General features: G+C 46.9%; 1 protein-coding gene across 2 annotated transcripts in view; it reads left to right on the forward strand.

The window, feature by feature from the left end:
* The window catches only part of KIF20A (kinesin family member 20A), a 183,028-nt gene that overhangs the window by 59,645 nt on the left and 97,685 nt on the right, over nt 1-25,698 (forward strand). For both annotated transcript variants that reach the window (XM_086931820.1, XM_086931821.1), the window contains exon 5: nt 4,353-4,491. In XM_086931820.1, the coding sequence (XP_086787946.1) occupies nt 4,353-4,491 (139 nt within the window). The remainder of the gene's footprint in view (nt 1-4,352; nt 4,492-25,698) is intronic.

The following is a 25,698-nucleotide window of genomic DNA, read 5'->3' on the forward strand; positions in this document are numbered from 1 at the left end:
AGGAGGGCTTTAAAGAGGATTCTCTTCTTTACAGGAAGCCAATGAAGGGCAGCCAAAGTAGGCTTGGATGCTGTTCTTTTGGGGAGTCTGAGGACTAGACGGGCCGCCGTATTTTGCAGCACTTGCAGTCTTCTCAGGTTCTTCTCCGTAGTTCCTAATAGCAGCACATTCGCATAGTCCATGCGAGAAGTGACCAGAGCTTGGATCATAATGCGTCTGGCCTCAAGTGGCAGTAGGTCCAGAGTGCGATTTAGGGTCTTCATAACCCCAAAGCATTTCCCCACCAATTTGTCAACATGACTCTCAAAAGAGAGTTTAGGATCAACCCAGACCCCCAGGTTCTTGGCCTCACTGCATGGGATGGGCAGAGAGCCAAGGCAGGGCGGCCACCATTCCTGAGTCCAGCTCGCCCCATCTCCCCCTATCTTCTTTTCCATGCTGCCACTTCTCAATCATGCAGTGCTGTTTCTGTGAATTGTCTTCAGCCGGTGTTTTTATCTTGAACTTAAATTTAATTTTCAATTGTTTGAGCATAATGAAGCGTACACCCAGGTGAATTGTATCACTTGATGTAAAATAGTTTGGTTCAACCTCTTTTTTGTATTGGCATCTCATTTGTGAGCAGCTGCGTCTGTTGGGGTGGTAATCTCCCTTGCATAGTATATAGGTCTGTGACCTTGCCCTAAGTAATTTGACTGCATTGGAATCCATTTAAAACCGGCGGTTGGAAGTTCAATTTCTCAAAATCAAATTTTCAACCCATACTTTTTTTGAACTGGAAAAAAACAACTGAAAATTGATTCGATGCTCAGGGTACATTAAAAATTGCATATTATAGTAAAATCCTTTCTTAAATTTTTATTAACATCAGCTCAGCAATTAATACAATCAGGAGATAGTTGCATTGCAGTATTCCTTGTTTCACCATCAATGACACATTTATCTTTACAATATCAACACATTCCATGTCTAAGCCTACCCTATTTCTCTTATAGGCTTCTATATCTGCTAGGCGCCCCATAGCTTCTCCCATTTCATCGGGTACTATATTAAAATCTTATTACTTCTGATCTCGATTTTACCCCATACTTAATTAAAACTGGCCTTATGACCTTGCACCTAATTTGCATAAAATATAAGCATCCCATTAAAATGTGCACACTAGAGACTTTCGAATTTAGTCCACAGCCACAATTATGTTCCTTACAATCTACTAGGAATGCAAATCCAAGGTTTAACCCTTACTGAAATTTCAGGAACTCTCCCTGCCTTACTGAATTTGACCTCCCTGAAAGACCATAGCATAGAAGGTTGTACAGTTCTGCCAAGAGTTTATTAGCCACTGGGTGGAACTCTTTGGATCTAGGTAACTCGAATCACTTGCTCTAGATTATATAGCACACTTTTCCTTTAACTCCTTTTTTGTGTTATTAATAAGGGGATTAGCTTTTTAAAATAAATAACAATAATTTAGCGAGAGGCCATGGTCGTTAAGACAGCGATCGTTAAGACAGCCTCTCGTGTGTCTTGCCGAACAAAACTAAAACTGGCAGATTTCCTTAATGCATGGCTTTGATACTTTTCTTTTCAATCACATTTGGATTCTACACCGGAAGTGCAAAGTTAAACTTGCTGATAACTGTTCCAAGAAGTTAGCCCAAGTTTGCCACTGACTGCTTGTAACATTGTAGATGGGGGAGGCTTAACAGTTTTCTTTATGGTAGTTGCCCTCTATTTTATTCCAATCCCATCGTGATCCCAAATGAATGGTCTCTGCACCGTATAACATTTGCGAGGGGACCATAGCCTTATAGGCAGTAATCATCGTGATAAATGATGGCCCACCAAAATTGCTCACATTTCTTTAAACCTCCCACTGATGTCGGTGCTCTTATACCCGAGGAGTCTAAAGACATTGAGTTTCTTTCTTATGTTTGTTGCCTATTGTTCTTAATTGAACAGCGTGGTCCAAGAAAAAAATTGCAAGATGAATTGATGTCTACAGCTGCATTATGAAGGCTAACCAGTATCTGCTCGAAAGAATAAATAATCATACCGCCAGAAGCACGGCACTCATTGTGGCAGAGTGGACAACTACCTATGCTCCTGAAACATTCGGGAAACTTGTGTAGTAGAAACACAGGCAGGCCTTATAGATCTTTTAATGCAATTTCTGATGTGTGGTTGTAAACCAGAGTAGTTTTCGAGAAGTAAACAAAATGTATTCCGATCTGAGGTTAAAGGGGTAACATTTTAGAAATATGTGGACCATTAATTGGTCGATCCTCAGTATTTCTGAATTAAAATAAAAATAAAAAACCTCACTATTATGCCAGGGATCTTCATCTCCTACCGTGCTGCTGCATGAATGAATGTGCCACGCTCTGTAAGGCTGGCTGCACAGAAACATGCATGTAGTAGCCACCAATACCCAACACAATGCCCTGAGAGCACTTTGTGGTGAAAAGAAAAAAGGCATGAGGTGGCAGAATAAATGGAGTAATTGTGGGGATTCTTCTGCCACCACTGATCGAAGTTTCACACATATGGGGCGTGGTCACGTCCCAAGCAAATGCACAGCACATTGTGCCTGTTAATATGTCTGTAGTCAACCACTTAATGTTTAATCCAAGTTATCCTTGTCATCACTTTTAACATTTCTCTCTTTTTAGTGTCCCATTTTTCAATTATTTCACACAAGTCCACATGTTGTATATGCATAGCTTATTTCCAAATTTCTGTTGTTCCAACTGTGTCTATCCAGACCTTCCATAAGAACAAGACTGAAGCTTAGGTTTATTTCAGGCAGCATTTATTCATAAAAAAATGACCTAATGCATTTCGGGCATTACGCCCTTTTTCGGGGGTCTCTGCCGTGCATCGTTAAAATTCCTCCTCTCTCGCTGTCTCTTCGACCAAATCCAAAGGATTTGGTCGAAGAGACAGCGAGAGAACAACAGAAATTTGGAAATAAGCTATGCATATACAACATGTGGACTCGTGTGAAATAATTGAAAAATGGGACACTAAAAAGAGAGATGTTAAAAGTGATGACAAGGATAACTTGGATTAAACATTAAGTGGTTGACTACAGACCTATATAGGCCTTAACAGGCACAATGTGCTGTGCATTTGCTTGGGACGTGACCGCGCCCCATATGTGTGAAACTAGTAACTCAGTGCCACGGGGCTTGGCGCTATTAGCAACCTACACGCAAATTTTGAATATGTTGGCAAAAACAAGATTAAGAATGACTAAAGACGAACAAGAAGGTGTGCTTCCTGTCCCCTACATAGATGTCTTCGTAACCACTGATCGAAGGGCACCATATTCCCCCAGAATATCTCTCAGCCTCTGCTCTAGCAAGAGCTCACTTCCTGTTAATTCATACTCTTCCTGCGGTTCTGATCCAGTAATCTCATCCTGGGGCCCTCTATCCTCCGCAGGTCGCTTAAATAGTCTGAATCCCACAGAGGGGTTTCTACTTACACTGTTGGTGTAGAATAGTCAGTCATTCGGAAACGTGCTCTCTTGTGATATTGGAGTGGGCTATTTTATTTACCCTTTGTATGTCAGATATGTTTTAGGGCGGTGTTGGGTGTTACTCCTGAGTGCTGAACTGGGCTTTTTTGCAGGAACATGTTGCTTCTGTTATTGGGCGCAATCTAGGAGGAACAGAGGAATTATGTCTGCCGCTGAGTCGAGCTTCTTTAGCAACTCACAATGCTTTATTCATGTAGGCAACAATATATATTGTGCATAGAGATCCGTATTAGCAGTCTTTGAGGTAGCAGTAGGAGGAAGCATTGATGGAGGAACTATGCGATGCTAAAGTAAAAGTTTTCAGGTTTGGAAGGTTAAGGCTGAAGTTGCGACTTAAGAAAATGGAACCCCTAGCCTTCCAACAGAATAGGGTTTCTGATGGATGAAATGAGCAGAAGGTTTATCTGGCGTTTACTAGTAAAGCAACTAAGCAGTAGTTCTCTGCAGCTTTTCTATGTAAACATTGAACAACCCACAAGAAGGTCTTGAGGGAACCCATGGGGAACAATGATCTTATTCCATGGGGCCTGGAACAGAATGAAATGATGGAACCTCGACCCTGGCTTGGCCAAGTAGTGAGGGTATATAGAAACATCCATTGTGGAAGTTGTTAAATGCCACGTGTTGATCCAGGAGCACTTACCAAGCTGTTGGTGATCTTCCTCAAACCTAAAGCCACATGGCTTATTTTTTATTTTTTATTTCCTCTTCATCCTTCCGGATTGTGTGCATGCGTTGGAAATGTGGTTTCGTTTGCTTCTCTACTTTGTGATATATATATATTGCTTTTGTCCCTTTCTACCAACAGATCTTTGGACCGGATGTGGATCAGAAACAATTTTTTGAGGGGACGATGAAGCAGGTGGTAAAGGAGGCACTGAATGGACAGAACTGGCTTGTATACACCTATGGTGTCACAAATTCGGGCAAAACTTACACTATTCAAGGTATCTCACATCCCCCTTCCAAATGCCTATTTCAGGCACATTGAGGCATCTTGCCCTGCTTTCAATATTTGTGTTTCATTGTGCTTTTCCTCCTCATTGAAGAGAGAACCATGCCAGCCTGGAGACAGGTGGTCCAATGCCTGCTGTGGGTTTCCCATTGCACTTGACGGCTGGGTGTACTTGGTGCTTGCTTTACTACTAGTCTATTTTGTTTGTTTACAAATCACATTCTCTCTCTGTACTCTCCCACCCTCTTATCTGGAAAGTACCTGCCTCACTTAGTAAAGTTTTTTTTTTTTTAGGGGTGGTTAATGGGACCGGTACCCAGTTGGAGATGTTGACAGCCTGTTGGATAATGTAATGACTAAGTGAAAAGACCAGGAAATATTTTCATGTAGCTTCCATAGTGGTAATTTGTATACCAGTTTGGAGTAGAATTAAGAGGATTTTACCTAATTTTGAGGGTGGCATAAGTGATGTACAGGATTAACTGCTTCTCTCAAGTGAGACCACAAAATGAAGAAGGAGTGAACCAATAGATCTTTCATCTGAATGACGCAGTAGGTAAAATCCTAAAGAACTGTTTTACCCATATTTATGCCCTGACAAAGTGGTTCACCACCGCGAAACACGTGTTGGCTGTATGTGTTTTTTTGCTGACACTTTCTTTATGTACAGAACACATAGTCACAACAGTGGAGGATACAGGAAGAATCTCCTATCCCTCTATAATTGAATATATATGAAAAAGGTAATTGATTAGGGTGCTTTGTATATATATAATATTTGGTGTGTATATATATATATATTGTTTTTTTTATTAGGACTATATCTGAATAAATAGGGGAAAAAAGTTCAGATGTGAACAATAGTATAATTTGATTTTGAGTATTATGAATGATATAAGGTTGCTGTATATTTCATTTGGCTCCCTCCAAATGTGTATAGTTGTATATAAAGTGTTAGTTGGGGTTACTGACTTGGTGTGGGTAGTTTGCACAGTCATTTCTCATGATTGTACTCAAGCTAATTTGTGAATCCCCCTAAAGGTAGCTTTTTACTGAGAGCATACTTAGTTCAGTGATTCCTGCCTGTTTGACCTCTTTATATCCCACTAACACCATAATCTGAATTAGCCAGGTGCAGAATGTATGAAAAATAGATGTAAGAGCAGGAACACACTAGTCATTTGACCTTGTCGTTTCTGCTCATACCAGAACCTTAACTAGCCAGTAGAAGCAACTCCTTCCTTCCTGCTAATGCAAACAAAATACAACAAGCATCTTTGTTTCCTGGAACCTTACACCATGTCCATAATCGAGGAGTCTCTGGACTTTCCACTCTCCACCTGTCCCATTTACTATCTTATCATGCCCGTTATAAAGTTGTTGGATATGCATCCGGTTCCTGGGCTCCTTTTTAGGTCTCTCCTCGACCGCATGCACTGTTGCTTGCAAGATCTTTAAAGAGACTTGGAGTCTGCTCATTACTTGCCATTGGTTTGTTATATGGTCTCTCATTTCCTTGCTTCTCTTTGGTCAGCACGTGCCGTTTTCATGTTCTCTCTGTGTGTGTGTGCCTCTTTGATGAAGCAGGCACCAAGTACTGCTTAGTCTTTTAGTGTTCTTCCGCTGCTTGGGCTCATTGAGGCACTTTGACAATAGTCACAGACTTATTTAATGTATAAAATCTCAAGGACGATACTGCAGCAATGGACTTAATGTTTAAACACACTTTATTCATTTTCCATGTGCAATTTTTACTACAGCGTTGCTTTTATATCCCCTGTTGCTTTTATATCCCCTAGGATAACACTCTTGGCTACGGATTCATTTAATGTTTAAAATTATTTCCTTTCTTTTTCAACCTACAGTTTTACCTTTTTCATTAAAACAGTTTGTGACTGCGCGTTTTCTCTGCTCTCTCTTCTGCACGCTAACAGTGTAGCCACGGAAAGCAGTTTGTTGCATACCATAGAATGACAGACCGTACCATGGAGTCAGCTAGAACCATACTACACACTGACAGGCCAAGCTATACCAATTCAAGTTTGATTTCATTGATTTAGATCTCAATATATACAGTCCTAAAAGATTTCAAAACCCTAAAACAATTTCCATATAAATATGCTGCTAATACATTGATAAAAATGATTTAATAAATGTTTACAAATTGCGGCACAAATTAATTTGGAGGTGATTTTGACAAGGCAATCAGATCATTAGTTTTCAATGCACTGTATTTAAAACGGGTTTTCAAAACCGCTTCTGTGCTTCTAATGCTGACTTATAGGGACAAACAAACTATTTCATGCTTAATATCTTGCGTCCCTCCTTTACATAGATCACATATACCCAAGTTATCTCTTGTCTGACCAGGGCTTTGTAAAATGTAGTAGTAGAATGCACAGTTGTTGCATGAATATAAAACTACTAGTACTATGGTCCAATGTAAACTTCAAGTATCCTTGGATCATCGTAAAAGAGAGGCTATTAGAATAGGATTTGTACATTTCCAACTGGGAACAATGAGGGATGTCCAGTAAATAGCTTAATCTTGTCCTCGCATTTTTCAAGAACAATGTTAATTTTGCTGGAGTCCACAATTGTAGATGGGCGATAGAACATTCAAAGTTCACTAGTGCAACCTCCATATTAATGTTAAGTGTGCACACCTACTTCATCCTTAAAGGTTTCGATCTTCAAAAGGGCTCTCAAAGTGCCTTCAGATGCATGGATCTAATCACTTTAGCCAGGGATCTGGAGTTGGTGCTAAGAAGGGAAAACTCTAAGCGTAATGCCTATACTGGCATTGCTTGGCTCAGGGAGTCTAACCATTGAAGAAACCTCCCTTCGAATACATTTAAAACGGACCACCTACTTATTGGGATGTATTTAAGTGCGTAAGAAAGAATAGGAGGTAACTTTACCTGATCGATACCTAAAAGTAATTTAAAATGCCTCTTACTTGAGGAACTATATCATCTTTTTAAAGTGCCTAGGTGCACAGTTGTCTTGCCCCCTAAATGAGTAAAGTGGGTGGTGCTTTCTAAGGTTTGGGAAAACACCCTTCCTCAGTAAATTTTGTGGCCACCTCCACAGACCTACCACCCAGCTTCTAGTGAAAAGGACGGTACCGTCTCTTCTCTCTGAAAGGTACCACCTTGGTTTTGGTGATATTTATTTTTAAAAAGTTGCCTCTGCATATTTAGAGAGCGCATCCAAATTGTGCTGTAAACCGCTTGGAGTAAGATCAAAAATGAGTACATCATCTGCATACATTAAAGCATGTATATTTTAAAGTGCAATTTTAGGTGGAAAATTATTAATGGTATTAAAACAGGCGGGGAGATAAATTGGGAATACGGAAAATACAAGTGGGGCTAAAATACATCCTTGCTCTAAGCCATTTTGAGTTAAACATTTTTGAGTAAATCCTTTCTCTCCCCCTATTAGGACACTGCACCAAGTAGATGTGTGAAGTGCAACACCAAATCTTAGTAAGTCACTAAGAATCCCCGGACGAGCTAGTTTCTTCCAAAGGGTAGATTTATAAACCCTATCAAAATCTGTAGAAAAGTAAACAAACATGGAGTATACAACTTGATTTAGCCACCACGTACTTATCAATAATAGTTTGCACAATAGCAGTATTATCAGTCACAGACTGCCTGGGTCTAAAACCTGCTTGAACTAATGGTATCTAGTCCAGCGTGTATGCCCAGTTCTTAAATTGGTCCAAGACACTTGATACAAAGATCTTCCCTGTTGCGTCTAGTAGTGCAATTTGAAGGTAATTATACTAAATTAGGCAGGAACCTTTTTTATGCGGAGGTACTACTACACTTCCTGACCAAGAATTAGGAATAAGTTCTTCTGAATAGCCCTATGAAGACCGAGTGCGACGAGGGCCCCTATAGGCAACTTGGACATAGAAACTGTATACTTATGTGTGGCGGGGCAGTAGGATGACCTCTGGGGACCACACATCTATTCACAGTAGACTCCATCATGAGGTCAAGACATCATGATAGTACTAGACTTGCATCCCTAATGACTGAGGGACCCCTCCTCTTTATATTTAGCTTTTTAATTTCCCTTATTTGCTATTGTTGATTTTTTTTTTATATTCTGTTACTTTACCCAGTTCTTTGATAAAGACATCTGTGTCTCTCTATAACGCAATGCAGTTATAGACAAGCGAGGATCGGCACACATACAACAGGTGTACACACGGCCGAATATTCACTAACTGTTCCATAGCAATATCTCACATAGCTTGACATCTTTAATGTTATTATAGTATTGTAGACCAAGATACAGGGAATATTCATACGCTTATCACTTCACAGCCTGGGGCCAGCGAAGGACAGGGGAAAGCTCTAAACTCGAGCAGAATAGACATCTGTAAGAATAGGAAATCATTATTGTCTGTATAATGCTTGCGATGAGTATAATAACTTTGTATACTGTCAAACGTAATAAAACCGATCAAACAAAAAAAATGAAGACAGGGGATTGAGGAACTTAGTCCAACCTTCTGGGTCACTGTACAGGACAATTATGGGGGTTCCATCGCCTCAGTGGATCTTAGTCTTTTTATATACATCTCAAACAGCTTCGTCGTAGGAGTTACAGCTACATCAGGCTCAGAAGTAGACTTGGAGAAAACCTCATTTCATCATAGGAGAACTAGTCTAGTACAGGACATTAAAGTAAGGGATCCATTCATTTTGCGGAATTGGAACAGCAGCCGGTTTCTTTCTACTGCCAATGAACTTTGAAATAAGCTGCCAGAAGTGTTTACTGCTTTGTGTTGAGCTGCTAGCTGCAGATTGACCCAGTTCTTCTCCATGATGTTTTTACTAGTTTCGGAGCGGATGTTCTATCTTTTCCTTCATAGAGCTTGGATCTCTTAGCCCCTTGCTAACGAGGGGGAAATGAATTGTAAACTAACAAGCTTATTCAGTTTCCGGTAGAGTTCTAATTCCTTTCATTCTTTCTTTGCAATTTGCACTCTTCCTCTGGATTTCATTGACCACTTCTGTGACTATCTTTTCATAGGTCGAAATAGGGTTACTTTGCCCCAGTATTGGAACTTTCATAGATTCCCATGCTTTGTATCATTCCCCGTCGTCGGAATGGGAGCCTCGGTAAATAGTAAAAAACTAAAGTAGTAAGCACAAAGTGAAAAAATAGGCCTAGGCCTCATCTCATTTTGTAGCTTATCCACCTCTTTGTGTAAAAGAGACCAAATTTCTGCAGCAGCCAATCAGAGCAGCCTCACCCCATAGAACCTTCCTGAGAGAAGCTCAGAGCCTCAGATTTTCTACCGCACGTTGTGCAAGGGAGTCTCCATTGAGCTCTGCTCAGTTTTCTTCAGTTTTTTCTTCAACTACTTGGATTTTTTTCTCAACATGTCGGAGAGGAAAGCCCTTTTTAGAGCCTGTGCCACCTGCTCTAAGAAGAGGTTGTTTGTCGAGGACAAACATGAGGATTGTATCTACTGTTTGTATCCGGACCACAAACCGTTAGACTGTCCGATTTGCAGATCCTTCTCAGCCAAGACCCAGAGGGACAGAGAAGGACGTCTCCTCACATGGCTTCAGAAGGTGAAGGACCGAAAGGACATTATCTCTTCGGACAGTGAGGGCTCCTCGTCTATGGTGTCATCCAGGAGGTCTCAAAAGAGGGGTAGGTCCCCCCTTTCTGCTTCAGACGAGTCCCGACACAAGGCCTTACCAGGGACCTCTGATAGGTCTGACAGGCCGGCTGCCCAAAAATCTCCTCACCGAGGTGAAAAGGAGAGGCAGGGTAAGCCTGAGGAACTTCTGACATCAAAAAAGGTGAGAAAGGCTTCTACAGTCTCTTCGCCTTCCTCAGAGAAGGATCGTGGGGTCAAAAAACCTTCAACCCCGATTCAGGAGGTGGCTTCAGACAAGAAGCATAAACCGTCGACGACTAAACTCCCAGGTACGTCGTCTACGAGTGTTAAAAAGGACAACTCTACCAAGGTTGCCTCGTCGACGGGCTCGTCGACGATGGCTGCGTCGACGCCTACACCGTCGACTGCTTTCAAGGCTCCGGAATCCTGCTCGTCGTCGACGAGGGTGACCACCTCCACGTCGACGACAATGTCTGCAAAGCTGCCGTCGACGGCGGTGTCGTCGACGAGGACGACTTCGACGACGACGATATCGACGACGCCGGTTGCCATGCTGATGACGACGAGCTCGTCGACGGTCCCGTCGACGATTCCACCATCGTCGACGATGAGCTTCACCTCGTCGACGACACTATCCTCGTCGACGAAGACAGTTTCTATGTCTACACTTCCACTGTCGACACTGATACAGAAGACCTCCCCGTCGACGACGGCCTCGTCGACGAGGGCCTCGTCGACGACGACCTCGTCGACGATGGAATTGGCGGGAAAACATGTTTTTTCGTTGAAAAGAAAGCAGATCACGCCAGAGATGACGTCTCCTCGCCAGGTTCAGAAGCTACCACCAACACTACTTTTGGAGGATGACTCTGAGGAGGAGACTTTCAGTGAATTTGGGCAGGCCTATAGCCCTTCTGACCTCCAGGTTAAGGTGCAGGAGTTTAGCTCTGAGGAGGAGCAGATGGAACGACAGCACTATGCTCCAGAGCATTATTATGAGGAGGAATGTACTGCTTCCAGGCAGGTGCCTCCACAACAACCGATGCGTCAGTTACCCGAGGGTATGGTGGCAATACCATCCGCTTTAGTGACGGATTTACAACTTATGTTGCGGGATTACAAGCAACGTTTCCCGACACCTCCGGAAGGCCAACAAGTGCGCACCACGACACCTCCGCCTCAGACATTGCGTCCTGTGGCAGACCATTCTTTACCCTCAAGAGAGCGTGCCGCTGCACTGGAAGTGCGCCCTCAAGAGGTAGTGCAGGTGCAGGACACTGATGATGATGATGATGCTGCGTCTTCAGATGCAGACCAGCAAGCGGATCCTGATCAGGATCAACAGACGCCATGGAATACTACTGACCCTATGGATCCGGACAACACCGACCCGGATAATATTACTTCGCCTCCAGCGGATGTTGGAGGGTTTCACAACTTAATGGACAGGGCATCCAAAAGATTTGGTCTCCCAGTGACCACAGTGCAATCGGATTGCTTTTTGTATGACTTTAAAGAACCATTCAGGAAGTCAGTGAGGTCCATTCCAATCATCGAGCATGTCTGGTCTGAGGGCTTGAAGGCTATGCATAATCCGGCTACAGTCCTCCCGGTACTTCCGAGACTAGAAAAGAAGTATAAGGCACCGGATGGCAGTCCAGCATGTTTACTTGGCCAACCGAAACCGGATTCGGTCATTTCGCAGGCTGCCCAGAGCAAGTCCAAGAATCCTTCTGCGCCGATGACTACGCCGCCAGATAAGGAGGGCAGGCGCCTAGACAATGTGGGCAAGAGGTTTTCAGCTATGGCCAGTCTCCTGGTTCGGGCGGCCAATGCGTTAGCGATTCTGGGACGCTATGATCGACAAATGTGGTGCGATCTGGCCCCATTTGTTGACGAACTGCAGGATTCGTCTAAGGAAGATGTGAAGAAGATTTTGCTCGAAGGGGAGCGGGCCTCTTCGGAAGTCATTGATGTGGCAATGGATATTGCGACCACCGCATTCCGTGCACTAGCTGGCTCGGCGGTTCTGCGACGCCAGGGGTGGTTAAAGGCCACATGGTTCAGGCAGGAGGTACAGAATAAGATCTTGGATCTGCCATATGACGGTGAGATGCTATTTGGCAAGCACGTTGATGAGGCCCTGCAGGGAATCAAAAAGGACACGGATACAGCTAAGTCCTTGGGTACATTGCAGTATCGTAAGGTGCCCTTCAGAGGAGCTAGAGGAAGAGGCTTTTCGTCTTACCGTGGAGGTAATCAAAATCGCTACTCCTCTGGATCTCAGTCCAGCCAGTCGTATAAACCACAATACACTCAAAGGGGCTCTTTCTCTCGCCAGCAGCCTAGAGGACGCCAGGGGCAGCAAAGGAGAGACAACACCAGGAAACAATAGCGGCCAGGTGGCTCTTTCCACTGTTCCTGTTCCCTCATTCACATCTGTGGGGGGCAGGATTTTCCATTGCCTACACAACTGGATAATTATTACATCGGATCAGTGGGTCCTCCAGATTGTCAGAGAAGGACACACATTGGAGTTTCAAGACCTTCCTCCAACAAGAGCGCCGGATGCCTTCCTTCCGAAACATCTCAGGCTCCTTCATCTCGAAGCCCACCAACTTTTCACCAAGGGGGCAGTAGAGCCTGTACCTCTTTCGCAAAAGGGAAAGGGGTTCTATTCCAGGTTCTTCCTGGTTCGGAAGACAAAGAACAAGTGGCGTCCGATTTTAGATCTACGGCAGCTCAACACTTATCTCGTGAAGTTGTCCTTCAGGATGGTCACTCTTCAGGACATCCTTCGTCTGCTCAATCCGGGGGATTATATGGCGACCCTCGATTTGGAGGACGCCTACTTCCACGTTCCTATCCATCCAGCTCACAGGCAATATCTGCGCTTTACAGTGGGCAAGAGTCACTTTCAATTCAAGGTACTGCCATTTGGTCTCCGGTCCGCCCCACGGATCTTCACAAAGGTTCTAGCTCCGGTGGCAGCTTTTCTCAGAAAACAAGCTATTCAGGTGTTTCCATACCTGGACGATTGGCTGCTGAAAGCTCCATCTGTTCAAGAAGCGTCCAGTGCAGTCCGGACGTGCAAGGATCTGTTCGAGCGGCTAGGTCTTCGCCTCAACAAGGAGAAATCGGTTTTATACCCATCCAGGTCAACAAGGTTCCTGGGTGCCATCCTGAACACGGACAGTTGCTTAGCCCTTCCATCGGAGGAGCGCCAGACCAAACTAATGTGTTCAGCTCGTCTTCTCCAATCTCGAAAGACACTGACAGTTCGCAAGTACAAATCACTTCTCGGATCGATTTCATCTTGCATTCCTTTAGTTCCGCACTGCAGGCTCAGGATGCGTCCACTACAAGAGCAACTGGACAGGCAGTGGCGGCAAGTCACAGGATCCTTCGACGACAAGGTTGTCGTTACCAAAGAAATGAGAAAAGCAGGCGGCTGGTGGCTGGAAAAAGACAATCTTTCCAAGGGTTTATCGTTCCTCATTCCTCCATCTCCCCTGATTGTAACAACGGATGCTTCCATGGAAGGATGGGGAGCGGTCCTCCAGGAGCTGAAGGTCAGCGGTCACTGGAGTCCAGTGCAACGCAAGTTCCATATCAACCTCCTGGAACTTCTCGCGATCCGCTTGGCTCTTCAAGCTTTTCTTCCGAGGATTCAAAACAGGACAGTGCTGGTTCGTACGGACAACACTACAGCCATGCACTACATAAACAAACAGGGTGGCACAAGATCCTCCACCCTCTCCAAGGAAGCCCAAACGATATGGAATTGGTTGATACAGAACAACGTCGCCCTTTCGGCGGAACATCTAGCGGGGACGCTCAATGTCAGGGCGGACGCTTTGAGCCGTCAGAGGACAGTCTCTCACGAGTGGGAGCTGGATCAGACCGTTCTGGAGGATCTCTTTGCTCGATGGGGGACACCATCAATCGACCTGTTTGCGACTCCCCAGAACGCCAAATGCCTGTCCTTCGCAAGCAGGGTTCACCATCGGGAATCCTTGGGGAATGCGCTTTTGATTGCCTGGTCAGGCGCCTTTGTTTACGCTTTTCCTCCCATTCCACTGATTCCGAAGTTGGTCAGCAAACTCAAGGTGGAACCGTGCAGGATGATTTTGATCGCTCCAGCATGGCCCAGACAAGTTTGGTACTCGGAGCTTCTTCTCCTCTCCCAGGACCAGCCAGTTCTCCTTCAGCCTATTCCAACTTTGCTAACAATGTCTCACGGTCAGGTTCTACATCCGGACTTGAAGTCCCTGCGATTGACAGCGTGGCTCCTGAGTTCAGAGAGTTCCAGGGATTAGATCTCCCAAGTGAATGTAGAGACATTCTAGCTCAGGCTCGGGCCCCTAGTACCAACAAGACCTATCGAGCCAAATGGAAGAGATTCTGTGTTTGGTGCCAGAAGGAAGGTTTACACCCGTATACTTCTTCTCCACACAAGCTCTTGCCTTACCTCCTTTCTCTGGCAAAATCGGGATTGGCTCCATCGTCGATAAAAGTCCATCTGGCAGCCATCTCTAGATTCAGACGTTCATCTTCAGGGCCTTCCCTATGGTCGGCTAGGATTGTCAAACAGTTCCTGAAAGGTTTGTTCAGGGTTTTTCCTCCAGTTCGGCCACCTCCTCCAACCTGGCACTTGAATCTGGTTCTGTCATCCCTCATGAAAGCCCCTTTTGAACCTGTGCATAAGTCTGACCTTAAGTTTCTTTCCTGGAAAGTGGCTCTTCTCTTGGCCCTGACATCGGCTCGTAGAGTAAGCGAGATACAGGCTTTCACGATTGAGGAACCTTTTCTCCAGTTTAAGAATAATGTGCTGATTCTACGGACAAATCCTAAATTTATCCCGAAAGTTCCTTCGGAATTCCACCTAAATGAACCCGTGGTCTTGAAACCATTTTTTCCAAAACCTTCTTCACCTGCGGAAAGAACTCTGCACTCTCTGGACATTCACAGATGCCTGAAATTCTATCTGGAGCGAACGAAGCAGTTCAGGAAATCTTCACAGCTCTTTGTCTCCTTCAGTGCTCCACGCAAGGGTTGTGCTGTTTCGAAGGCTTGTATTTCCCGTTGGATTTCCAGTGCTATACAATTTTGTCACCAGGCGGCTGGGAAACCTCTGCAGCGAGCAGTTCGTGCTCACTCTACCAGATCCATGGCTTCATCTGCGGCGTTATTCGCAGGAGTCCCTATCAAGGACATTTGCAGGGCGGCTACGTGGAGCAGTGTCCACACCTTCACCCGCCACTATTGTCTGGATTCTTCTGTGAGGGAGGATGCAGCAGTGGGCCAAGCAGTCCTGAGGAACCTTTTCCAATAAGTCGGTGAGCTTTCCTTTCTATCCCGCCTTCCTTGGCATATTTTGTATACTGCATTATTGTCATATTTCATGATCCTATGTGTTATACTGTTTTTACAGAGATGTGTCACATTTTCAGGTTTAGGTATGACAAAATATGTTTTTCTTTACTGCTAGTTACTCTGATACAAAGCATGGGAATCTATGAAAGTTCCAATACTGGGGCAAGAAAACAAGTTACTTACCTGTAACTTTGGTTCCCCAGTATTGGTAACTTTCATAGATTCCCATGCGCCCACCCGCCTCCCCTGGGAAAGCTCACTCTTCTGATCTTGATGGATAGCTATATACAACGGCTACGAAAATCTGAGGCTCTGAGCTTCTCTCAGGAAGGTTCTATGGGGTGAGGCTGCTCTGATTGGCTGCTGCAGAAATTTGGTCTCTTTTACACAAAGAGGTGGATAAGCTACAAAATGAGATGAGGCCTAGGCCTATTTTTTCACTTTGTGCTTACTACTTTAGTTTTTTACTATTTACCGAGGCTCCCATTCCGACGACGGGGAATGATACAAAGCATGGGAATCTATGAAAGTTACCAATACTGGGGAACCAAAGTTACAGGTAAGTAACTTGTTTTCTTCTTCAAGTAGATGGTATAAGCAAGGTAGCATGATTACTGTGTTTAACTTGGTTATGTTATTGGTGTTCCAAAAAGTTCAACCTTACTTAAAAGACCATTTTCTTCTGTTAACTCCCAAAAAGACGTTAGTTATATTTGTAATTACAGTGCAGAATGTAATAAAGCATGTGTTGGAAGCTGGCTCTTTATGTGATATATCAATACTCTGATATACTGTGTAAAGAGTCCAGGGGTTCCCTTACTAGCAGACCGGGACTTGCCATGCAATCCCAAAGGGCTCTATTAGGGGGTAGTGTGGTTGAGCAGCCTTGGGATTAACACAGAGGAGTGCGAGGCATTTGAAAATACACACACTGATTAATAAATGACACACACGACTCAAAGGAGATCGAGACCAATTTTTAAAGATAGCAAGTATTTTTCTATATGTTTAGGCATCCGAAGAAAATCGTTCAGGTAAGTACGTTTTTCAAATTAAATTCTTTTCACTTTATGGTTTAAATCTTTTATTGAGTTTTCAAAACAGGAAAAAACAGTCTGACCGCAATTTTACATCAAGTGTATCAAGGCAAAGTCCACCATAAGAAACACAGTCAATCTTGATGCTTTAGCGACTTGGACAGCAATGCAGGTCCCATATAACACCCGGAAGAAGTGTCCACAAAGCAAAAGGAGTACCCCACTAAGAAAAAAAGGGAAAGGCAGTAAGAGGGCCATCAGAGCCCAACTTTGTGTTTGCGTGCGGGCGCCTTCTGCTCCGGAATTGGGGTATCTACTAAACGGAGGAGGCGTAAGTAGCGGGGGCAGCTTAATTCCCGGAATTCCCCTGTAAGCAGAGTCCGAAAGGGATGCCAGAGTTCCGCGAATTCCTCACCTCTTCCAGCCCGTGCTAGGGACATTTTCTCCATGCCCAGCACCATCTACAGCCTGTTCAACCAACCTGTGTGTGGGGGGGGGTCTGTGTGGTCCTCCAGTGCGCCAGGATGTTCTGCGTGGCTGCCCCTAGAGCAATAGCGATACGCCTGCCTCTCCGTGATTTCAAAGGGTACATCAAAGCGTAGGGAGCCCCAGCAAGATGTAAGCAGGGAACCTAGGGAGTTGGGTGTCTTAAGTGAGAGTCTGCCGTCCAATATCATATCCCAATATCCCTGCAAGCGGTCACAGCTCCAAAGTAAATGCTCCAGCGTGCCAAGTTCCCCACACCCTCTCCAGCAGCGGTCGCTAATGCGGGGGTCAAATTGATGTAAGCACTCAGGCGTGGGATACCAGTAGGTGGCTGTGTTTGTTGAATCCAACCTGTCGGCGGGCGCAGGGGTAGGGTCTGGAATACGTAAAGTATCTGTGGCAGGAGGGTCATCTTGGTGGCGGCTATCCTCCCTAGCCAGGAGAGAGAATGGTGCTTCCACCTCCGGAGTTCTTCGCGAAGTCGCAAGCGAAGCTTTGCATAGTTCGCCTCGGCAATGGCGGGGATGGTAGGGCCCAGGAGGGCTCCCAGGTAAGGGACTGTAGTGCCAGACCACTGCACATGGTGTTCGCCTTGTACCTTGGCTAGCGTCTCGGGTGACAGTGATATATGGAGGGCCACTGATTTATCGGCGTTAATTTGGAACACGGAGGCCAGCGCAAAACTATGGAGTTCAATAAAAAGTGCGCGGAGCGATTTAATCGGCTCAGTGAGGGAGAGTTATATATCATCCGCATATAGACTGATCTTGTGTGTGTCACCTTCAAATGGAATGCCCTTGATAAGCGCATGTTGCCTGATCCGTTGTGCCAGCGGCTCCATGTAAAAGGCGAAAAGGATAGGGGAGAGGGGGCATCCCTGTCTGGTCCCCCTTTCAATCGGTAAGCGAGGGGAGGTGTGCCCGTTGACGCGCACCGTGGCAGTAGGCTGTCCATAGCAATTCAATATACGGGTGCGGAGAACATCCCCAGGCCAAAATGATGTAACGTCTGTTCCAGGTAGGGCCAGTGCACCCTATCGAAGGCCTTTTCGGCATTGATGGTGAGGAGCATGCAGTCTGGTCGCGTCCGCGACCCTGCTTCAATGAGATGGAGGACCCGCCTAGTGTTGTCGCTGGTCTGTCGCTGGGGTATGAAGCCGGCTTGGTCGGGCTCCACTAATTGTTGCATATATGGTGCCAATCTGCTTGCCAGAATGCCTGTGTACAGTTTGAAATCAAGATTTAAAAGAGAGATCGGCCTATATGAACCGCAGCGAGTGGGATCACGGCCCGGTTTCGGTATGACCGAGATCGCCGCTTCCAGGAGATCTGCCGGAATTGCACCAGGCTGGGCAAAGGAGTTAAAAAGATCCCGCAACAGGGGGGCCACCTGTTGGCAGACTGTTTTGTAAAAGATCGCCGGTTACCCGTCCAGGCCCAGGGATTTCCCCAACTTTAGGCGGGAGATCGCCGACACCACCTCCTCCAGGCCAATGGGCCTTTCTAGGAAATCTGCCTGGGCCGAGTTCAGGGACGGAAAGGTGCGCTCCCTGCTGGTAGTCGTGACTGGCCTGCAGGTCAAGCATGTCGCCGGCGTAAAAGACCTCATAAAACTCATAAAACTCGTCGAGGGTCGACGCTATTGCGGCCCCGTCTACCACCAGATCTCCATGGCTTTCCTGATAGCCCGTACTTGCCCGCCTCTGGCACTGCTCACGCAGCTTGCTCGCCAGCAGTCGCTCGCACCGGTCCCCCCACTGTAATAAGAAGGGCCGCATATTCCGCTGTCTTGATCTAGAGCGGCCGACATCTTCCGTTCCGCGCAGAGTTGGCGCCACGCCCGTGCTGCCCCTGTGCGTTGGTGCATTTGTTCCAGCTCTGCTAAGCGTTATGCGATTTCGGCCCGTTTCTGCACTCGTTCTTTGATGTTGGCCGTGGCAATGGAGATACATTCGCCGAGCAAGACAGCTTTAAGTGCAGCCCATTGTGTGGCCCTAGAGGTGTCAGTGTTGTCATTGTGGGTCAAAAAATGTGTGATGGCGGATTTAATCCGGTCCACTATAGAAGGGGTCTGGAGAAGGGCTTCCCCAAGACGCCAGTGTCGTTGCGGGGTCGGCGCGGCTGGAAAAAGGAAGGTAGCCACCACTGGAGAGTGATCATATAAGGAGGCTGGCAGGATGTCCACTTCCCGAGCTCGAGGTACCAGTGAGGAGGTGCATAAGAAGTAATCAAGACTGGCGTATGATTTGTGGGCCCCTGAGTGGTAGGTGGAAGCAGTGTTGCGTGGGTGGAAGTGCCTCCACAGGTCAATGAGACCAAAATCTAGGAGGTGTGCGTGTCCAGCTTTGGAGAGGGATCCTACCTGGCCTGACCGTTGGCAGGAGCGATTTGCCGTGTTATGGAATACCAAGTTAAGGTCGCCCCCAGCAGTAAATGTTGTTCGGTGTTGGCCGTGGCGGCTATAAGGCTTTGTGGAGCAAGGATTCCTGCCCCTCATTAGGTGCGTTTATCGAGCCTACTAGTATGGTCTACCCTGCTATTAGGAAGCGGTGTACCAACAATTTCCCCCTTATCGCCGCTTCCTTCTGAAGGATTTGGCCTGTGAAAGATTTGGACACCAAAATTGCCACCCCTGCCACTTTCTTGGGTGAGGACGAGAAGAGCTGCGTGGGGAAGGCCCGAGACTTACGTTGGTGTTGGTCTTTAAGCAGTAAGTGTGTCTCCTGTAAGAGGCAGAGATCAGCTGTGGAGTGCTCTAAGAGGGACAGTACTGCTCGGCGCTTGACAGGGTTGTTGAGTCCTCTCACATTAATGGAGAGGATTTTAAGTCTGGAGGGTGTCATTGTTGGTCAAAGAGGGCCTCTGAGCGCTGCGCAGGTTGTGGGGAAGAAAAATGAAAAGAAAGTGGACAAGGGGGTGCCCCCCCCCCCCCCCCCCCAAAAGAACAATAACCCAACCAACCGTCTCGCCCCCCAATAACCCACCCTCCCCTCCCACACCCCTCCCGACCAGAAAGCTCCGCATGTAGGTAGGTGTTTCAAGTCGGTCAAGAGTCACCCCCCAACCCCAACCAGACTCCCACCCCTCCCCAACCCCAACTAGAAGTCCCAAATTGCAAACCATAGTCTCAGATCAGTCACACTCCATTCAGGCCTGTAGAAGGTAAAGATGAGGGAGTGTGTGGCAGTGGCAACCCTGTTGGCCCCCCGTCCCGCCCCTCTCAGCCCCATGCGATGGCAATGCAAAAAATCCCCCCACACTTGCTGCGTAAGTCCCAGCTGTTGTGTCCTTGGAGACTTCCTGTATCGCTGCTGCCTGTTCCTGCGCCATGGTCGTTGGGTCTGGCTTAAGGCTGCTACTGGGCGAGCGTTGGCGTCCCACTCGTTGCCAACCATCTCTGGAAGACCGGGAATGTCTCGTCTGTGATGGCTGCGTAAAGGTCCCCTCCTCCCCTGTACCTTCCTCGTGATCAATGCCCAGCAAACCACACGTCTCTCGCAGGGACTGGAGCTGGTGGAGGGCTCCCTTCCATTTAAAGATGAGTCTAAAGGGGTGGCCCCAGGAGTAAGGGATCCCATTGTCCCGTAGGAAGGTTGTGGCCACCTTAAAGGCCTTCCGCTTTTGTAAAGTAATTGCTGAAAGGTCCTGGAATAACCCCACGGAGTGGCCCTGGAATTTGAGGGGTTGCTTCTGGCGCTCCACCCTCAGAATGCGCTCCTTTAGGGGGTAGTCAGGTAGGAAGGCCAATATGTCAGGAGGGGGGCAGGTGCCCGGCGCGCCAGGCCCACTCTGTGTGCCATGTCTATACGGATCTCGAAGTCTTCGGGCTCCCCTAGGATCTCCCGGAACAACTGCTGCAGGTAGTTGGTGATGTTGTCTCCCTCTAATTTGGATGGCACGCCTTGGACCCGTATGTTATTGTGTCGGGAACGATTCTCGAGATCCTCAGCGTGCGCCTGTAGATCAGTCTGTTGCTCGTGGAGACGGCTAATCTCTTGTTGTAGGAATTAAACTTCCTCGCTCCTAGTGTGATCTGCGTCTTCCATTGCCGCCACGCGCTTCCCAAGACCGTCAACTTTGCGACGCAGTTCTCAGTGCTCTCCTGCCATATCTTGCTTGAGGGTTTGAAAGTCCTCCCTCAAGGAGTTGAACAGGGACTCCAGGAAAGCTTTGGTGATGGGGGGCCCCACCGTCTTCCTGCCCAGGGGGTCCTTAGATGTCACCGGCGGCGCAGGGCTCTTCTCTCCCTTAGGGGTGCCTTTGACTAACATGTCAGTTATGGTGCGGCCGCCCCTGCGATTTGTGGTCAGCATGACTGCGCGATCCTCAAGTGCCACGCAGCTCGGACCGCACAAGTAGCGGGCACTCCGGTAAAAGCAGACCCACGTGGAACTCCAGGTGCTCTGGTGAAAAACAGGCTATCCCGGGTGCAGGCCCCCAGCGCAGACCAGGGCCCGAATAAGCGTCACCTCAAAGGCCTCGATGGGGGGATGGGTAGCGTTCTGTGGGGCACTGTGACCAGCCTAGGCTCCTGTCTGGACATGCAGTCAGTACTGTGGCTCCCTGGCGCCCCGGGCCCCAGCCACGTGGCCCCTCCATGGTGCTCCTTTCGCACTTTCTCGATGGCCGCCCCTAGACGAGCTGGGTAGTTCTCGCTGGCACCGGCTCCCCCGACCACTGCTCTCCAGCGCGGGCCCCCAGTGTTGGGTTGTGCAGGCGCCCGTGCTCCGGCTCCCTGGGCCCACCCCACCCCTCACCGTCGCTCTTCTCAGGTGCGGGAGCAGCTTGCCAGGTAGGCCTCGCTAGGCCTCACGCCGGGGGCTCGAGTTGTGCCCCCCAAACTCTGCCTCTGCCCTCTCAGGCCCAACGCTTCGCTCCTCACCTCCGCGGGCACTCGAAGTGACGTAGCCCGTCCGTCTCCGCCCGCTGGGTGCTCGGTCCGTGGCTCAGCTGCAGCTGTCCAGGCGCGGCGCTAGGCCCGAATCCCGGGCCTCGATTTCAGCTCCCCCCGGCTGGCTCCTCTAATCGCTGACACCCGGCGCCTCACTCGCCTCGGCCCACACCAGGTGCCGTCGGCACTCCTCCCCGCCTCCGGGCCCGCAGGCGGTGGCAGCAGGTGGCTCGATAGGGCGCATGCACCCGCTGAACTGCGAAAGGCCAGGTCTGCCGCCGTCACCAGGCAGGCCCGGCCGCCATGTTCTCCTTTTATAGTCCGGGTGAGCTCCACGCGGGAAATGGCGGTCCCCGGATGTCTATGAACGGTAGCCCGGCCCCGCTGGATCGGCTGCCAGATGCCCTACCACAGCAGGGTAAAGCGTGGAGTAATTGGGGGGGCTCTAGAAGCTATTTAAAGGGCGCCAAGGGGGTCCAGGACGAGGAGCCACTCGATCAGACTTCATCTCAGGCCGCCATCTTGGCCACGCCCCCATTCTTTTCACTTTAAAGTTAAGTTCTGCATGGTTATCCTGTGGAAGGAAGAACAAGTTCTGCAAATAGGTACAGTACATAGACTTACAAAGCCAATTTCCAGCAGTTTAGTGGAGTGGTGGTCGAGGTCCGAGGCTGCACCAACAGTACACCATCAGTGGCACAAGTGCGGCCGGGTGCAGGGTGCAGACCAGTGTTGGGAATACAATGCTTTTCGACATTGTAAAAAGAGGCTGCAGGCTCTAGCTAGGAAGCCAGCAAGTGGGCTCAGGCCTTGCAATGCTCGGGGGAGCGGGGTCACACCTTTAGTTCCTCTTCTCAATGGCCATGGGGTCATGTGTGCAGAGGAGTCCTTCGGTGTTGGGTTTTTCCTTACCGGACCAGTCTCGTGCAGGGGCTGCAGGCGATGGCGGGGAGTCCAGGATGGGTGAAACCAAGATGGAATTGAGGTATGGAGGGCTGGGGGACCTTAATGACACTGGTGGCCCACTTCAACTTAGGCCAGAGACGATGGGTGCAGTGGTGGCTTTGGGTGTCTGGTTTTGGCAGTACCAGAGGCATCAGCTCCCTGTCTTAGGGTTGTCAGGCCTGCTGTAGGGGTGACTTACAAGTATTACAAGAAGTGTTAGGGAAATGGCACATAGGGATGTGTGACATGTCATATTTTCATCTTTGTACCAACACCCATAGCCTGCAAAGGGAGTCTTGCATATGCTTCATGAGGGGGTTTCTTAGGGTGGTACAATTCGTGCTGCTGCCCTTAGGAACCCTCTTTAGTATACCTCAGGTCCTAGGTACCAAAGTACCATTTACTAGGGACTTACTGAGAGTGTTCAAGGTTTTGCCAGTTTGGGGAACAATGGCACAGTTTTGGTAAAGAGCTCTGGCACTGGGGACCTGGTTAGTAGGAACCTAGTGCAATTTGTCAAAATCTCATCATGTACCCGGCATAAAGTGCGGGTGACCATGTCAAAAAGGGGCACTTTCCTTTAGCGTAGTCACTACCTAGAACAAACTGTTTTAAAGAACCAGTATTTCTGATAAAGGTTGTGACTGTTTATGATCTAATCAATAATACAGGAGCCAGTGACCCCCTTTCTGGTGCAGTTGGTGGGACAATCCCATTAGTTCTTCCATTTAACATCATACCATTTATTCTATGCAGTGATTCCAGTAGCATTCTTCCATGTTTATCTGCCTTTACATTTGGGTGGAAGACCGGTTCAGGAATAGACCAAGCTTCCTGTTCCGCATTGCTATGATCCTTTATTGCAGCATTAGACGTTTTTGTGTTAGTCACCCATTATTATCCTTTGGGAATTTGCTCCTGAATCAAAGATAGACTCGATCAAATCAAATGGCACATTCACTTGTATATTGTTTTCCAAGCAAGGCTATATGTAAATGTAATGCAGATACAAAATATCAGCTGAGTGAGCACTTGTTTTCGGTAAGTTTATTTTAATAACCTGTATATTATTGCTTGGAAGATGCATTATTTTAAAGTTTCATTGTATCTCAATTCTTAGGAGGATAGAGGCCACCATTCGCTTGTTCTTTAGAACATAAATGACAAAATAATTTTCCCAGTCAAATTTAGCAATGCATGAAGTCTCTTGAAGACAAATAATAGCTGGCCAGAATCATCAAATTATACATCGTTTTTGTTTCCAAACTAGCCATGTTCCAGGAGATAATCACCAAGTGACCGCTAAAAAGGACGCTTGGGGTTACTGTTTAATTTATTTCTATTCCGAATACTAGAGAGCGACCAGGAGTCATCTGTATTAGAGTTGTACATTTAGGGCTGGCTTTGGTTCCTTATCTGTCTGCCTCCTTTATCTATGTGTACTGTAAGTGTATCCATAGATCCACAATCAAGCTCATGACCTATATATTTAAGTGTTTTAGTCAAATGGTTCACTCCCTATAAGGTACCTGCGCAGACTGCAATGGAGACTGTGGGGCAGAAGACTTGTGGTGTGTTCCCATTACAGAGCCATTTTTGTCGAGTCTTTCATGTTCATGTAGCACTATACAGGGAATCACATTGGACCAAAATTCTACATGTGCTGTAGAATAGTTAAGATTATTGAGAACGGATATCAACTTTATTTCAGAAGAAGAAAGGGACTGAATTTGTGGTAGGTTATGCAGTAGTCTTACAATTCTTTGTCTATTTAGTGGATCTTCCCCATCTGCAAAGAGGTCCAATATCTTGAGCAGACATTAAGGATTTAATGTTGGCCCTGCTGGGAATAACTCGCTGTTAGAGTTGGTTGCCAAAACTGCATCTGAGGTGGACTTGCTTCCGATTAGATGCTTACAAAATTAGGTGCCCGTGCATTTAATTACCCATATATTAATTCTTTGCAGGTGGAAGGAGAGACCAGCTCGACACCTGGGTGTTATGTCAGTTGTATTACCACTTACTCCATTTTCCTCCGCACTAGTGTGGGTGTTTGTTAGAGCAAACTTTATTCTTCGAGATTTCCTCTTGGTGATACTACGGATTGCTCTCTTTTTCCTCACAGGCCTAGATTTTACCGTACTCCTATTAACTTTCTTAGAGTCGGGTTCTAATGTTACAGGCTGTGAAGCAGTCGCAGGAGTTTATTCCAAATTACCTGTTTTGTGGGAGAAATTAAATAGCAGATAGTAGGTAAGAGCGGCTGTCTCTTTGCTTGTCTCATTCCTGCACCTGCCTTATTCTTTTCTGTATCATTTGACATTTTGTTGCCTGTTTGAGTTGCACTTGGGTTTTTTAATGGTATTCCATGAGGGTAGTACTTTTAGGCCAATGCCTTCTTCGCAAGTTTGAGCTCTCACTTCAGTATCTGCCCTACAGACAGAGGTCAAGCCATTTTGATTGATTACAGTTTTTAAAATTGCAGTTTGAATTTTTACTGGTTGGTCAGAATTAGTTGTAGTTTTTCCATTAATGACAATATAGACTCAAGTATCCTCCGAAGAGACAGCAGGGACTCTGAGATAATTGCTTGTTCATGTTCAGGCTGGGGTGATCACTGAAAGTCAGGAGAGTGGAATCATTTCACTTCCTTATCAGATAATTACTTGGTGTACTATTGAATAGTTCTAGTCTCTCTTTCAGCAGTTTACTCCCTGCTGTATAAGGAATTGACTCAAATCAGTGTCAGGTAATGTAAAGTCTGTTGCTGAGACTGGATTAGGTGCAGCTTCTGGAGTTGCCAACTGAT

This window comes from Lissotriton vulgaris, chromosome 7, assembly GCF_964263255.1.
Source record: "Lissotriton vulgaris chromosome 7, aLisVul1.2, whole genome shotgun sequence".
Lineage (NCBI taxonomy): Eukaryota > Metazoa > Chordata > Amphibia > Caudata > Salamandridae > Lissotriton > Lissotriton vulgaris.